Here is a 16,387-nt window from a genome sequence, read left to right as displayed (position 1 = left end):
TACCAGTGCCAGTGCTACTGCTGTTCAGGAGGATTTAAACTAATGTGGCAGAGGGTTGGGAACAAGTGCAGAGAGATAGAGGGGTGTAAAATGAGGGTAGAAACAAAAAGTAGTAAGGTGAAAAGTAAAAGTGGCAGGCAGGCAAATCCAGGGCAAAAAGCAAAAAGAGCCACTTTTCAACATATTTGTATAAAGGCTAAGAGTGTTGTAAAAACAAGCCTGAAGACTTTGTGTGTCAATGCGAAGAGCATTTGTAAAAAGGTGGATAAATTGTTATTAATGCAATGATAGTTATATAACAGATAGTTATTAATGAATATGATATAGTTGGGATCACAGAGACATGGCTTCAGGGTGACCAAAGACGGGAGCTCAGCATCCAGGGATATTCAATATTCAGGAGGGATAGACAGGAAAGAAAAGGAGGTGAGGTAGCATTGCTGGTTAGCGAGGAGATTAACGCAATAGAAAGGAAGGACATTAGCCTGGAGGATGTGGAATCGATATGGGTAGAGCTGCATAACACTAAGGGGTAGAAAACGCTGGTAGGAGCTGTGTACAGGCCACCTAGCAGTAGTAGTGAGGTTGGGGATGGCATTAAACAGGAAATTAGAAATGCATGCAATAAAGAAACAGTAGTTATCATGGGTGACTTCAATCTACATATAGATTGGGTGAACCAAGTTGATAAGGGTGCTGAGGAAGAGGATTTCTTGGAATGTATGCGGGATGGTTTTCTGAACCAACATGTCGAGGAACCAACTAGAGAGCAGGCCATTCTAGATTGGGTTTTGAGCAATGAGGAAGGGTTAGTTAGCAATCTTGTTGTGCGAGGCCCCTTGGGTAAGAGCGACCATAATATGGTGGAATTTTTCATTAAGATGGAGAGTGGCATAGTTAATTCAGAAACAAAAGTTCGGAACTTAAAGAAGGGTAACTTTGAAGGTATGAGACGTGAATTAGCTAAGATAGATTGGCAAATGATACTTAAAGGGTTGATGGTGGATATGCAATGACAAGCATTTAAAGATTGCATGGATGAACTACAACAATTGTTCATCCCAGTTTGGCAAAAGAATAAACCAGGGAAGGTAGTGCACCCATGGCTGACAAGGGAAATTAGGGATAGTATCAAGTCCAAAGAAGAAACATATAAATTAGCAAAGAAAAAGCGGCACACCTGAGGACTGGGAGAAATTCAGAGACTAGCAGAGGAGGACAAAAGGCTTAATTAGGAAAGGGAAAAAAGATTATGAGAGAAAGCTGGCAGGGAACATAAAAACTGACTGTAAAAGCTTTTATAGATATGTGAAAAGAAAAAGATTGGTCAAGACAAATGTAGGTCCCTTACACATCAGAAACTGGTGAATTGATCACAGGGAACAAGGACATGGCAGACCAATTGAATAACTACTTTGGTTCTGCCTTCGCTAAGGAGGACATAAATAATCTTCCAGAAATAGTAGGGGACCGAGGGTCTAGTGAGATGGAGGAACTGAGGGAAATACATGTTAGTAGGGAAGTGGTGTTAGGTAAATTGAAGGGATTAAAGGCAGATAAATCCCCAGGGCTAGATGGTCTGCATCCCAGAGTGCTTAAGGAAGTAGCCCAAGAAATAGTGGATGCATTAGTAATAATTTTTCAAAACTCCTTAGATTCGGGATTAGTTCCTGAGGATTGGAGGGTGGCTCCTTTTTAAAAAAAGGAGGGAGAGAGAAAGCGGGGACTTATAGACCGGTTAGTCTGACATCGGTGGTGGGGAAAATGCTCGAGTCGGTTATCAAAGATGTGATAACAGCACATTTGGAAAGAGGTGAAATCATCGGACAAAGTCAGCATGTACTTGTGAAAGGAAAATCATGTCTGACGAATCTCATAGAATTTTTTGAAGATGTAACTAGTAGAGTGGATAGGGGAGAGCCAGTGGATGTGGTATATTTAGATTTTCAAAATACTTTTGACAAGGTCCCACACAGGCAAACTTAAAGCACACAGTATTGGGGGTATGGTATTGATGTGGACAGAGAATTGGTTGGCAGACAGGAAGCAAAGAGTGGGAGTAAGCGGGACCTTTTCAGAATGGCAGGCAGTGACTAGTGGGGTACAGCAAGGCTCAGTGCTGGGACCCCAGTTGTTTACAATATATATTAATGATTTTAGACGAGGGAATTAAATGCAGCATCTCCAAGTTTGCAGATGACACGAAGCTGGGCGGCGGTATTAGCTGTGAGGAGGATGCTAACAGGATGCAGAGTGACTTGGATAGGTTGGGTGAGTGGGCAAATTCGTGGCAGGTTCAACTTAATGTGGATAAATGTGAGGTTATCCACTTTGGTTGCAAGAACAGGGAAACAGATTATTATCTGAACGGTGGCCGATTAGGAAAAGGGGAGGTGCAACGAGACCTGGGTGTCATTGTACACCAGTCATTGAAGGTGGGCATGCAGGTACAGCAGGCAGTGAAAAAGGCAAATGGTATGTTGGCATTCATAGCAAAAGTATTTGAGTACAGGAGCAGGGAGGTTCTACTGCAGTTGTACAAGGCCTTGGTGAGACCACACCTAGAGTATTGTGTGCAGTTTTGGTCCCCTAATCTGAGGAAAGACATTCTTGCCATAGAGGGAGTACAGAGAAGGTTCACCAGATTGATTCCTGGGATAGCAGGACTTTCATATGAAGAAAGACTGGATCTCACTAGACTTATACTCACTGGAATTTAGACGATTGAGGGGGGATCTTATTGAAACTTATAAAATTCTAAAGGGATTGGACAGGCTAGGTGCAGAAAGATTGTTTCCGATGTTGGGGAAGTCCAGAATGAGGGGTCACAGTTTAAGGATAAAGGGGAAGCCTTTTAGGACCAAGATGAGGACAAACTTCTTCACACAGAGTGGTGAATCTGTGGAATTCTCTGCCACAGGAAACAGTTGAGGCTGGTTCATTGGCTATATTTAAGAGGAAGTTAGATATGGCCCTTGTGGCTAAAGGGATTGGGGGTATGGAGAGAAAGCAGGTACAGGGTTCTGAGTTGGATGATCAGCCATGATCATACTGAATGGTGGTGCAGGCTTGAAGGGCTGAATGGCCTACTCCTGTAACTATTTTCTATGTTTTTCTGTTTCTAAATGAAACGGGTGCATTTGTCAACTCTGGTAAAAAAAAATCCATGAAGGAGAGACAAGGAAAACCTCTCAGGAGCACTGGCACAGAATGATATTTGCACCCAAACAGGCATGTTGAAATTGCAGAAATGAGAGTTCTCAAAGGTTGGAAGATGTTCAATCAAGATCTCTGAGGGCTGTCTGTTGGCATGTAATGGATATTTGTCTCTGAAGTATACTGAGATGGAGATAGAGGGGCAAAGATTGAAATAAAAGTTAAAGATGGGCCAGATAATCATAAACAGCTGGTAAATAGAAACAAAGATGATGACACTTTGGAGTTCAGCATATGAACAAGAAGTAACTCCAAAGTAGTCATGAGTTTAATGGAATAAAAAATGAAGGAAGATGTCAAATTAGGAATAAAGCAAGGACTTTAATCCATAAAGTTAGCTGATGTTTAGACACTCATAGATTCTTAACATTATAACTTCTATCTGGAGGAAGCAAGTTAATTTAAAGGAGGTGGCTTAATGTGGCAAAGGTGGGTTATGGTGGAGGGAGTGGTGGGGACAGATAGAAGCAAAAGACACCTAGTGCTTTCCTGGTGAGGGATAAAGATGCTGGGGAATTGGATAATCATGGTGAAAATAAAGTGGATTGGACCAAGAAGCTGGAAATTATTAATATGTTGGAGCAAGTCAGAGGAGTCACAGACGTAATTAGGAACAGACTGTTCAGGGAAGAAGTAAGATCTGTGGGTCAAGCTTAAGCAATTTGTCTGCCAGAACGGTCCTTCTTGCAGGAGGCACGGTGGTTTTATGTGGTGCTGTTGAGGCTGGAGGGTGTGGAGGAACAATTTTCAGAGGAAGTAAGGTCAATGTCTGTCTGGGAGACAATGGCTGATATTCAATGGTGGATATGAGGAGGTGTGAGAAAACTGCTATTTGACCTCTGCAAGGTAGCAGTCAGTTCACAACGCAAATCGATGTGCTGCAAGTTCCCTCAGTGAACAATCCTTTTATCTGCGTAATCCTGGTAACCTGTATGTTGGGTTAATATGGAAGAGTGGCGCTGCAGTTAACAGATCATCCATGATTGTATTGAATGGCAGTACATGTATCAAAGGCCAAACAAGCTACGTCTACATCTGCTTTTCTCATGTTATTATAAGCTACAACTTACAACTTTTTTCTGTTTACTGAAGCTTTCCTAATGGCTGGAGAGTGTTTATACCTAACTTACTTTGAAAATTTTAGCATTCATAGACGTGTTGTCTCTTTTCTGACACAAGAACTCCTGTCTGGCAGGAGTGTTTACAGACCAGCTGTGATGGTTAGTGCAACACTGCAATATGATCGAAATGATTTTACTTTTGGTCTTCACCCAATCATATTCTCAACTTTTCTGTTCTCTACAGTTTTTTTCACTCTTCATCCCAAGGCTATCAACAGATCTTCTGAAGCCTTTTCATCCTGATTTCTGATCCTTACATTCTGGAATTGCACTCAGAATTTGCCAACTTCCTGTATGGACTTTGCTTCCACTTTCTCCAACAAAGAGCTGTTATCACCTTTTGAAGGAACTGACCCATTCTGAGTCCTTACCAATCAATGAAACTAAGTGTTGTAGAGTAAAACAGAAAATAAAGTCAACAAGTCTATGAAAGAAGCAGACCCTTTAGTCTAACAACTTCATAGCACCCAGGGTGCCCACTTCAGCAATGCCATTTGCCCACATTAACTTCACACTCCTCTAAACCTTTTCTCTTAATACATTTCTTTAGATGTTCTTTACATGTTCCCTTCAGATCACTTTTAATATTTTCCTGTCTTACCTTAAATCCAGGCCCTTTAGTACCTGGTTCCAGTTCCCTAGGAAAAAGACTGCACATTTGCCCTGTCTAAGGCCTAAAATACTATACACCTTCAGAGGTTTACCATTCTAAGTCCTAGACTACCCAGCACTGTAGCTCAAGCCCTTAAGAAGTTGGAAAGTAGTTCTTTTGGTAAATTGGTTTATTGTTGTCGTGTACCCAGGTACAATGAAAACCTTTGTTTTGCATACCATTCACACAGACCATTTCATCACATCAGTGCTTTGAGGCAGTTTAAAGGGAAAACAATAACATAATGCACGGTGAAATGTCACAGTTAGTGGAGGTCATAACAAGGTAGGTTGTGAGGTTAAGAATCAATCTTATTGTACTAGGGAATCACTCAATAGTCATACAACAGTAGGACAAAAGCTTTTGTTGAGCCTGGGGGACCATGCTTTTGGGCTTTTGAATCTTCCGCTCAAAGGAAGTGGGGTAAGAGAATGTTGAGGGTGGGCAAGCTATTTTCCAAGGCGGTGACAGATATAGGTGGAGTCCATGAAGGGGAGCCTGGTTTGCATGATGCAGAGCAGTTGCCATACCAACCCTGGTGCATTCAGATTGGATGCTTTCCACGGTGAGAGTTGAAACAGGCATGTCAAATTTCTTTATCTGCCTGATGATGTAGAGGTGCTTGTGTATTTTCTTGGTTGACATGTTTGAACTGGGACAGGCTTAGAAACGTGAAGTTCTCAACCCTCTTGACCTCAGCACCATTCTCATAAACAGGAGCCTGTTCACTGCCCCTTCACTTTCTGACCAGCCCTTTTGTTTTGCTGATACTGAGGGAAAGATTGTTGTCATGAGACGAGTGCACTAGGCGGTCTATCTCGTTCCTATATTCTGACTCATTGTTATTTGAGATTCGGTTCATTTGTAAAGAACAAGTTCCTTAAACAAATGCTTTCTGATACCATTAAAGTTGGCCTTTCTCCAATTCAGAATCTCAAAGCAAGGGCCAGACCTACCTTTTTCCATAATCACCTTGAAATAAATGAAAATGGCATTATGTACTGATAAAGAAAACTTTCCTGAGCACATTTGACAAATTCTATCCTATCCAGTCCTCTTACAGTATGGGAGTCTCAGACAACCTGTGGAAAGTTAAAATCACCTTCTCCATCACAATCCTGTTTCTGGCAATAGTCTGCAATCTCTCTAAAACTTGCTGACTGTTGGGTGATCTGAAATATAGTCTCATTAACATGGTCATACCTTTCTTAGTCCTCGTTTCCACCCATAATGCCTCACTAGATGAGTACTCCAGTCTGTCCTGACTGAACACTGCCATGACATTCTTCCTGACTAGTAACACCACCTCTCCGCCTTTACTCCCTCCTGCTCTAACGCATCTAAAGCAACACTACCCTGAAATATTGAGCTGCCATTCTTGCCCCTCCTGCAACCAAGACTTACTAGTGGCTACAATGTCATAATTCCATATGTTGATCCATGCCCTAAGCTCATCTGCCTTTTCATCTTGCATTGAAATATACACAACTCTGAACATTACTCCCACCATGCTCAACCTTTTGTTTTCTGACTTTGTGATCTTAACAACATCTGTCTCCACAATCACTTTCACAATCATTTATTCTGGCACTCTGGTTCCCATCACTTTGCATCTCTAGTTTAAACCCATCCCCCATCGTGCAATACTAGCAAACTTTCTCACTAGGATACATGTTCCCCTCCAATTTAGCTGCAAGCCATCTCTTCTTCCTCCTTCCCAATGATTCAAAAATCTGACACCCTCCCTCCTACACCAACTCCAATGCCAAATGTTAAACTGTTTGATCCTTCCTATTTCTGGCCTCACCAGCACGTGTCACAAGTAGCAATCCTGAGATCCTGGAGTCCTGTCCTTTAACTTAGCACCTAACTCTCTAAATTCACTTTATAGAACCTCATCTCTTTTCTTACCTATGTCATTGGTACCTATAAAGACATGACCTCTGGCTGCTCACCATCCCACTTAAGGATGCTGAGGACTCAATCCGACACGTCCCGGAAACTGGCACCTGGGAGGTAACATACCATCCTGGAATCTGATTCTCATCCACAGAACTTACTTTCTGTTCTGCTAACTAAAAAATCCCCTATCACCACAACTATCCTGTTCATACCCCTTCCCTTCTGAGCCACAGAGCTGATTTTGGTGGACACCTTTCTGCTGGACTTTCCTCTGCTAGCAATCCTCCACTCCCAAAAGTATCCAAAGTTGTAAATCTGTTGTTGAGGGGGATGGCCACAGGGAAACTCTGTACTAGCCTTTACCCTTCCTGGACTGTCACCCGGTTTCCTGTATCCTGCACTTTAGGTGTAACTACCTCTCTAAATGCCCTGTTTATCATCCCCTCAGCCTTCCCAGTGATCTGGTGTTCATACAATTCCGGCTGGAACTCAATGTGGAGTGTTAGGAGCTGCAGCTGGGTGCACTTCTTGCTGTTGCAGTCATCAGGGATACCAGAGGTCTCCCTGCCTTCCCACATCCTGCAAGAGGAGTATCCAACTATTCTGACTGGCATTCCTACTGCTCTAACTGTGCAATTATATAAAAAAGGAAACAGTAGAAGTACAAACTGGAACAAAAATATCTACCTACAGTTTTTTGCCTTCCCTCACTCAAGCCTCTCCTTGCTGAAGCCGTGAAGAGCTAGAAGCCTCAAAGTCCCCACTCAACACGATCTGCTCTAACAAAGACCGTTCCACATGCCCCTGCCTTATTTTATCTCTGATCGGTTGCTGTTCAAATGCCAAAATCCCCGTGAAACAATGCCTTTTTAATGTATGTTTGCTAAGCTGTGTGAATCACTCCTTCTCTTGATCCCGATCTCTGATTAGCCGCTTTCCAAATTCTGGAAGTCCTGTGAGGTATTGCTTGTTAATACACACTCACTGACCTCAGACAGTCACTTCCTCTCGCTCCTGATCTCTGGCTGCTGTTCAATCATTCTCACTGAAGTTATTTCAAAATGCTCTTCTGTTATAGATAGAACATCACTTATCTAGAACTAAAATATGGTCAGATTTTACACATTTTACAGATTTATATTGACTATACCTGCATACAAATGCTTGGTTTGTTTCAATAAAGTTCATTTGTCTGCTACCGTAATGTAACCAGAAATAGATTATCTTATTGCAGGCTTGATTATGATGAATTGCTGGTATTGTACTGTACAATTGGCTGACTAATTTTTATATCATACAGTTTATTGCCATGATAGGCAAACAAGAGATCAGATCCAAATAGCAAGATTAACATGTGATGTAATCCAGAGCAATACAGACCAAGACCAACTATGTGTTCCTTAGCAAGTGTTAAGCTTGACCATTTATTTTTGCTCAGCTCGAAGTTGCAAGAATTCAAAGCCTAACAATTTTTTTCTTTCCTTTAGCTGTCTATGATCGTGGACCTGTCCTGAGTCATGTTGACTTTCACTGTGAGAAGAACAACAAAGAGCACAGGACCGCAGAGATTAGTACCAAGAGTCTGATAATCCGGCGAGGCCAGACTTTCCACATCACGATCCACTTCAATAAAAATCAGTATGATCCAGATAACGATAGAATTAAATTTGTTGCTCAGACAGGTAATAAATAAGGTTTGAAACAGGGAAATTTCACAAAATATTCCAGTACTGTTCAAAGTCTTAGACATTATATATATCTAGGGTGCCTAAGACTCTTGCACAGTAATGTATTTGTCAACGTGGAGTGGAAAACAAGTTTGTAAATCTGATAAGAGCAAATGATGTTTAGAATTGAGAGGGTGGAGCGCCCAGGGGAGAGGTGTTGACAGGCGGCAGAGGAAGAGTGCCGGGGCGGTTGTTGGCACGGGAGCAGATTAACCCAGCCCTGAGACACCAGGCGAGGTCATTTGATTCCAAACAAATGGTTTATTCATTATCACAAAATGTCTCTCTGGTGCTTCCCACTCCCTCCCCTTTCCCTTACCCTTTCTGCAACCATGATTCCCCTCTTCTAGCCCCCTTCCCACTCTAAGTCCACAATAGAGACCCATATCAGAGACAGATTTATCATTACATGCGTACATCATGAAATTTGTTTTTTTTTACTGCAGCAGTAGAATGGAATACATAAGTGTAATGCCCTGGTTAAGATGTTACTGCTAATGTTGTAGGGTATTTTATTTAGTGGTTTCTGTAGAAGCAGGACATGACTATTTTTGGTGTAATGCCCTGGTTAAGATGTTACTGCTAATATTGTAGGGTATTTTATTTAGTGGTTTCTGTAGAAGCAGGACATGACTATTTTTGGTGTAATGCCCTGGTTAAGATTTTACTACTAATGTTGTAGGGTATTCCATTTAATAGTTTTCTATAGAAACAGTTTTTTGCTGGTAGTGTTTGGGTTACGGATAAAGATAAGGGGCTGTGATGTTCATGCTTAGGAATGTAGTGTCATCTGATCAGGATGGTGGAATTGGGAGAAGCTGGTTGGAGGGCTATTATGACGGACACTGGGGAGGGTCAAGGTCCTTTTGGTGGGAGATGGAGATATAAGAAGCTCAAGAGAACCAGCCATAGGATTTGATCCAATGTGAATGCATGATTTGGAGGTGTCCAAGAAGGCAAATCCTACCGGTGATCAGTGAATAGGAGTGGCACCATGAGTACATTGGACACATCAATTTTTGAAATATCTGAGCTTCAACCTGTGCACATTTGATTGTTTTAATTATGAAGGGCCTTTTCTCTTTTTTCCTTTCTTCTTTAATAATGGTTAATATTCTTAAATATGCTTTCTTTATGACTGTATGCACTGTACAGTCTGCTATTTCTTACCAATGGGCAATTGCATGGGGGCAGTAATTACACAGTATTCACACAGATCGGGGTTCAGGTGGCCAAGATATCCTGACCTCTTGATTTTGGTGGGACCCAAGTCATATTGACCCTAGGCATACAGAGTCTGAGAAAGGGGGTTTTCTCACCACTGTTATCAAGGGGCTAACAAGCCACATCTCTAGAGACACTCGGTGAAAAAGGGTTTCATTGTGGGGGTTGTCTGGGATTAGATTCACTGAATACTATGTAATTGAATTTCAGTTTATTGTCATTTAAAAACCACAAATGCAATGCAGTTAAAAAATGAGACAATGTTCCTCCAGAATGATATCACAAAAGCACACGCCAAAACAGATTACAGCAGAAAATCCACATAACGTTTGGCAATCCCCAAATCCAGAGTCCAGAGAGGCTGCTGCGTATTAATATCACACTACCATCTTAGCGCATTCCCTGGAAAGGAGCTCCAAATCCTCCAGACAAAACAAGATTACTCAGATACACCAAGTCAGGAGACCAACTCTACCACCCAACAAGCCAAAAACTAAAGCTACAAGACCTACACAAATCCACATAGTTACATATAGTTATAGTTAACATATAGTTACAACAGTGCAGACAATACCATAATTGATAAAAAAAGACCATGGGCACAGTAAAAATAGTCCAAAGATGTTAAAAGACTATATGTTTGAAAGAAACCACTGCACAGTTTCCACTAGTCCTCATGGTCCCAATAGACGTTATCCCACGCAGGCGGCAGAAGGGAATACCCCGCTATGGACTTCCACGGCACCGCCGGACTCAGACTCACAGACGCAGCACACACTGAAAGTGCCCCGACTGCAGCGGACTGTGAGTCTGTCGAACCTCTGAGCCCCCGACCATCCCCTCCAGCACAGCCTCTCCAAGCACCATCCTCTGCCGAGTGCACTACGACGCCCCTGCCACCAGCCACCGGCAATGTGACCCCGAGGACTTGGGGCCTGTTCTTCTCAACAGAGACCTGGACCTCACAACAGCAGTAGCAACGAAGAAGGCCTTCCTGGATATTTCCAGATGTTCCTCTGTGCTCCCACGTCTGTTTTTCATCAGATTAGGATTGTGCACAGCACCCCACTTCACAAATAACTGATATCATTTCCAGAGAGACCACTGCAAACTGTGTTATGCCGCCATCTTGGATAACTCATCTTGGATTGCTCTAAGAATACATTAAGTTGTTTGTATGTTTAAACCTGTGATAAACTATTGTATGGGGAACTGAATAAGAGGCGTGATTATGGATGCCACAGGGATTAAGTGTTGGAGTGTTTCAAAGAGATTATTCTTAACTATGGTTTATGCACTGAGCAGAGTGGATAACCACAGCCCAGCTGAACTGTTGATTAGGGTTTTTAAGTACCATTAAAGTATTAGGGAAAGTTACAATCATGCAATGGCAGCTTGACTAAATGGGTAAAGATGTTGTTTTAGTTCAGGCTTGCAATGATGTGACAGGAGTGAATGTGCCTCGTACAGTTGGGGTACCAGGAGAGGCAGGGCCATGGGCCATCTGTACTTTCAGAGAAGAGGGAGGTATAGTCGAGGATGCCAAATTGGAAGTCGAGTTTCCCATAGCTGAGGGCAGAGACTTTAAAGACAGGTTGCTTTCATTTCTGTGGAATGATGTGGAGGGTCTAATGAAAATTCCCATTTGGTATCAGTAAGTAGGTCTCTGGCGGAGAATGCCAAAGTGCACAAGCAGAGAGTCAAAGCTATCGTAGGCTGAGAATATTCTCAGGAGTGAAGCCCACCCCCGAGGGAGTCAGAGGGATACGAAACTTGGGCGGAGCAGTCCTCTCAAAAGCTGGATGAGTGGCAGTGCTCCGATAAAGCGAAAAGACAGCGACTGGTGAAAAGTCTAAAAGGTTTGGCTGCTGAGGCGGTGAGGTCCTTAAAGGGAAAGGACCTCTTTCCCACTTCTATGGGCTACATGCAAGTGTAGAGAATGTTTTTGGCATGACAGAGAGCCCAGTGAAGGGGTTAGGTGCATGTGTCAGGAGAAAGGGAGAAACTTTCTGCCCAGAGAGACAGCTGCTGTGCTTGGGCCATCCAGCTGGCTGATATGAACCAGTTAAGGATAGTCCAAGTGGCAAAGGGCACACAGGCACATGACGTGATTGCTGTAAGCCTCCAAAAGCCTTGTAGGATGCATCCTCCTCCCTCATTTATTGAGTTGATTACAGAAGTAAGAGAGGAGGAAATGTGATGGAGGAGTGGGAGGCCTCCGTCAGGAGGGCTCAGTCCTTTGTAGCAGCCTCTGTTGCTAAAGCAATCCCTAATGACACACTGAGAGGGGTTTTACAGTATTTCATGAAAGATTTGAGAACTGAGGTACCTCAGATGATATTGGCTGGTGCTGTTATCAAGCATGACAAAGCTGAAAGGGAGCTGGACCCACTGGTGGGATGTATTAAGCAGAGGGCTGCTACTGAATGGGTTCCCTTGAAAAGGAGAGTGAAGAGTATTGTCTATTACAACCGTGGTGAGAAGGACATTTTCAGTGTAAGTGTGAAAGACAGGAAAATCTTCAGAATGTGAACCAATGGTTGCTGAAACAAAAGGGGAAGTCGGGGAACCTCGGAGAGACTCAGTAAGGAAGTGGCCTGGCATCTCGGCGAGAACAATACCACAGTGTGAAACTCTGTTCCTGATGGCTTAGTGGGCCAAGCTCCAGCATATCCCTATGGATTGAGGGTATTTATGCTAGAGCCATACTCGGCACAGGTTCTCAGGTTAGTCTACTGTACAAATCCTTCTCCAACCCATTTACCACTGACACAACTCAGTGCCCTAGAGCTTTGGGGCCTTGGTGCTGATGACTACTTAGTTCCTTGTTGAAGCTGGAACTTTCAGAAGCAGATGTTGGTGTAGCTGAGGCTTTTGATATGTTAGTGTCAGTCTGTCCAGACCCAGTTGAGAAGGGTGAAGCTTCAATTCTAGTGGGAACAAATACTCCTAATATGAGGAGGCTAGTGGGAGCCTGCAAGGAGAGAATTGGAGAGAGTTTCCTGAAAACCTTGTCCATTCGCCCAGTGTTCAGAGCTGTGTTTGAGAAGGTGCAAGCCCATCCTAGGCCGGATAATGAACACAGATGAGGAAATGAGAAGCACACCCAGTCCAAACCCACTGTGTTACGGCCTGGGGAAGGAATTCATGATGGGAAACACCAAATTTCCCAAATGCCTGATGCTAAAGCCCTCCTGCTGGACACTCCGAAGAGGAGTCAGGCTTACCTGCTGCGGTACTGGTGAGGCCCGAAACGCAGAAGCTGTCAGCTGTACAGGTAAACAGGATGACAGTGACACAGGAACACCTTGGAGAGGGAGGTCACCCTTTGGCGGGGGATGCTGAAGGCACATCTTTTCCCAGTGACTGTAATCTCTAGTTTTCTTGGGAGAAAATCAGGAGAGAAACAATCTTCTGGAACTGAAAAATTAACTTTGGTGACTGCCCAGTACCCTGGTGTTGGAAAAGGAGACTGATGGAGAAGATGTTAAGGTTTGAAAATCTCTTTCCTACTGATGAGTTCGATGTGCGTTGTTCCAAGAGTACTCACCACACCATCTGAGTGACAGAGGACAGCCCGTTCAGAAAAAGGTGTTGGTGATTAGCACGAACAGAGGTGGAGGATGTTCCGCAGCATCGGCTGAAACTGAAGAAACCTGTGATTATCACTGAGTTCCTATAGTGGTGGTGAGGAAGGAGAATGGAAAGGTACAAATGTGTGTTGAGTATCGGACACTGAACCAACGTACAGTCCATGACCAGTCCACCCCTTCCAGGGACTGAGGATGCACTGGCCTGCCCGAGTGGAGCAAAATGGCTCAGTGAGTTGGACCTAATCAGTGGGTATTATCAGACACCCATGAGTGAAGAGAAGACAGCATTCATAAGTCCACTGGGATTCTTCCATTTTGAAAGAATGCACATCAGGAGCACCAGCCACTTTCCATCGTGTCACGGAGAAGACTATTGGGGTCATGAGCTTACTTGAGGTACTGAGTCCACACAGGAAGAGTAGGCGATGAGGCTGCTGAAGGTGTTCGACCACCTGAAAGGTGAAGGGTTAAAATGTCACTGGACAAGTCCCAGTTCTGCAAACTGTCTGTCATCTATGTTTGGGCACATAGTACTCACGGGGTGGAGTAATTACGGGTCCATCAAAGATGGACCACATGGCCAAGGCCCAAGAATGTGAGTGCTCTACTCTCATTCCTTGGATCCTGTGGGTACGACTGGAGGTTCAGACAGACAGACAGACATACTTTATTGATCCCGAGGGAAATTGAGTTTCGTTACAGTCGCACCAACCAAGAATAGTCTAGAAATATAGCTATATAAAACCATAAATAATTAAGCAATAATAAGTAAATTATTCCAAGTGGAAATAAGTCCAGGACCAGCCTATTGGCTCAGGTTGTCTGACTCTCCGAGGGAGGAGTTGTAAAGTTTGAAGGCCACAGGCAGGAATGACTTCCTATGAGGACTACTCCAAAGCAAGCCACCCTTTGAATCGGCTTCCGTGCGTTTACCCCCCCTTGGGGAAGATAGGAAGGAGGTCAAAAGGAGAAGATGGTAAAGTTTATCTTTGTCCTTCAGAGCCTTTTGGAGCAAATTGCGATGGAAAATGTGAAGAGGCCTTCCAATTGTTGAAGGAGCTGCTGACAAAACTACCTGTGTTGGGCTTTGTGAACCCCCAGATGCCATATGTATTGCATACAGATAGCAGCCAAGAGGGTTTAAGGGGTGTATCAGGACGAGGCACTGGGTTGAAACCTATCACTTCATCAGCTGAAGTCTGTCACCCTCCAAGTGAAACTACCCTACGCACAATTTGGAGTTTCTGGCACTGAAATGCTGTGGTGGATAAGTTGAGTGATTAACAATAAGGTGCCAAGTTCGAGGCAAGGACTGACAACAATCCATTGACTTTTATCCTGACCTCAGCAAAATTGGATGCTGCAGGCCATCATTGATTGGCAGCATTGTCTTCCCATAATTTCAGTTTGAAGTCCTGTCTGGGAGGCTGGAATATTGATTCGGATTCATTGACCTGACATCTGCAAGAAGGGCTGGAAATGGACGGAGAGTGGGAGAGCATTCCTGCACCTGGAGTAAAAACAATGTGCCAGTTTTCTACCACGGGGAAGTCAGAGGCAAGGCAAGGGCAGGAGAGAGCTGTGGATCATTTAGGAGCTTCTTGTTGTGCCAATCCACAGGCTTACTGCAAACTGTCCACTCTGAAGGTGAAGCAGTTGTCTGCATTGAGTCCTGGGGTAGTGCCAGCCTCTCAGCGAGATGACCCTTGTATAGGTAGCATACCGCTCGGTCACCCGTTGCAGAAGGGGATATGACCCGAGTGGAAAGATGAAACTCCCTGCCATACCTCTGCTGCTGAAAGAATGGAACCAGGTTCTATACAGGGTCACGTCCCCCTAAGGCAGACCTCTGCGTTCCCAGTTGGTTTTGCCTGAGAAGTATCGGGGAATTGTGTTGAAATCACGTCATGATGATTCAGGTCATTTGGGGTTTGACATGACCTATGGATTGGTCAGTGGTTGGTTCTACTGGATCTGAATGAAGCCCGAAGTTGAAGAGTACTGTAAGTTGTACATTCAATGTATTCAACGGAAGACGTGGCCTTTGAGGGTCGCTCCCTTATTCCATTTACAGAGTGTGGGGCCACTTGATCTATGAGTTTCTTCTCCATGGAGTCTGATTCCAGCAACACTGAGAATGTCTTGGTTATTACTGATGACCAGTCCAGGTATGCTCAAGCCTTCCCTATAAAGGATCAGAGGGCATCCACTGTGGGCAAAGTGCTATGGGAAAAGTATTTCATTCATTATGGCTTTCTAAGATGGATGCACTGTGATCAGGGGAGGGATTTTGAGAGTAGGCTCATACATGAGTTACTGGGCATGCTTGGAGTCGAGAAGCCGAGGACTACGCCTTATCACCCTTAGGGTGATTCCCAGCTGGAGAGGTTCAACCAGACATTGTTAGACTTGCTCAGACATATCAGTAAGTAGAATAAATGGAGTCAGCATATTGGGCATCTGGTCCACTGCCACAACTGTACACAGAATGAAGCTATTGGGTACTCGCATTACTATTTGATGTTCGGGCTCAAAGCAAGATTGCCTGTGGATCTCTATTTTGGGAATGGTGGGGAAGACTTCCCACAGAAGACCTATATGTCTGACATGAGGAGGGAATTGCAAAAGGCTTATGAAATAGCAGAGGTCTCTGCTGCCAAGAAGAATCAAAGAAACAAGAGGAGATATGATCAAAAGGTTAGGTTCTCTCAGCTGATGCTCGGAGATGTAAGGAATTTGGAGCTACCAGGAAAGCATTAGTTGGCTGACTGCTGGGTGGCTATGCTCCATGTACTGGAGAGTAAGATGTCAATTATGCCAGTGTTCTGGGTGAAGCTAGAAGATGGGAATGGGCCTGTCAAAATTCTTCATTGAAACCACCTTTTACCTCTAGGACAGGAGGTACATGTTGACCCAGAGTCTGACATGGACTCTACACCTAGCAGGATGACT

General features: G+C 43.8%; 1 protein-coding gene across 3 annotated transcripts in view; it reads left to right on the top strand.

Moving 5' to 3' along the window:
* The window catches only part of LOC132399747 (protein-glutamine gamma-glutamyltransferase 2-like), an 86,412-nt gene that overhangs the window by 1,788 nt on the left and 68,237 nt on the right, over positions 1–16,387 (top strand). For all 3 annotated transcript variants that reach the window (XR_009514057.1, XM_059980456.1, XM_059980455.1), the window contains one exon: positions 8,379–8,573. Coding sequence is in view for 2 of the 3 variants with exons in the window: in XM_059980456.1 (XP_059836439.1) it covers positions 8,379–8,573 (195 nt within the window). In the remaining variant the exon portion in view is untranslated. The remainder of the gene's footprint in view (positions 1–8,378; positions 8,574–16,387) is intronic.

Source organism: Hypanus sabinus, chromosome 9 (assembly GCF_030144855.1).
Source record: "Hypanus sabinus isolate sHypSab1 chromosome 9, sHypSab1.hap1, whole genome shotgun sequence".
Classification (NCBI taxonomy): domain Eukaryota; kingdom Metazoa; phylum Chordata; class Chondrichthyes; order Myliobatiformes; family Dasyatidae; genus Hypanus; species Hypanus sabinus.
This window is presented reverse-complemented; position numbering and strand designations above follow the sequence as displayed.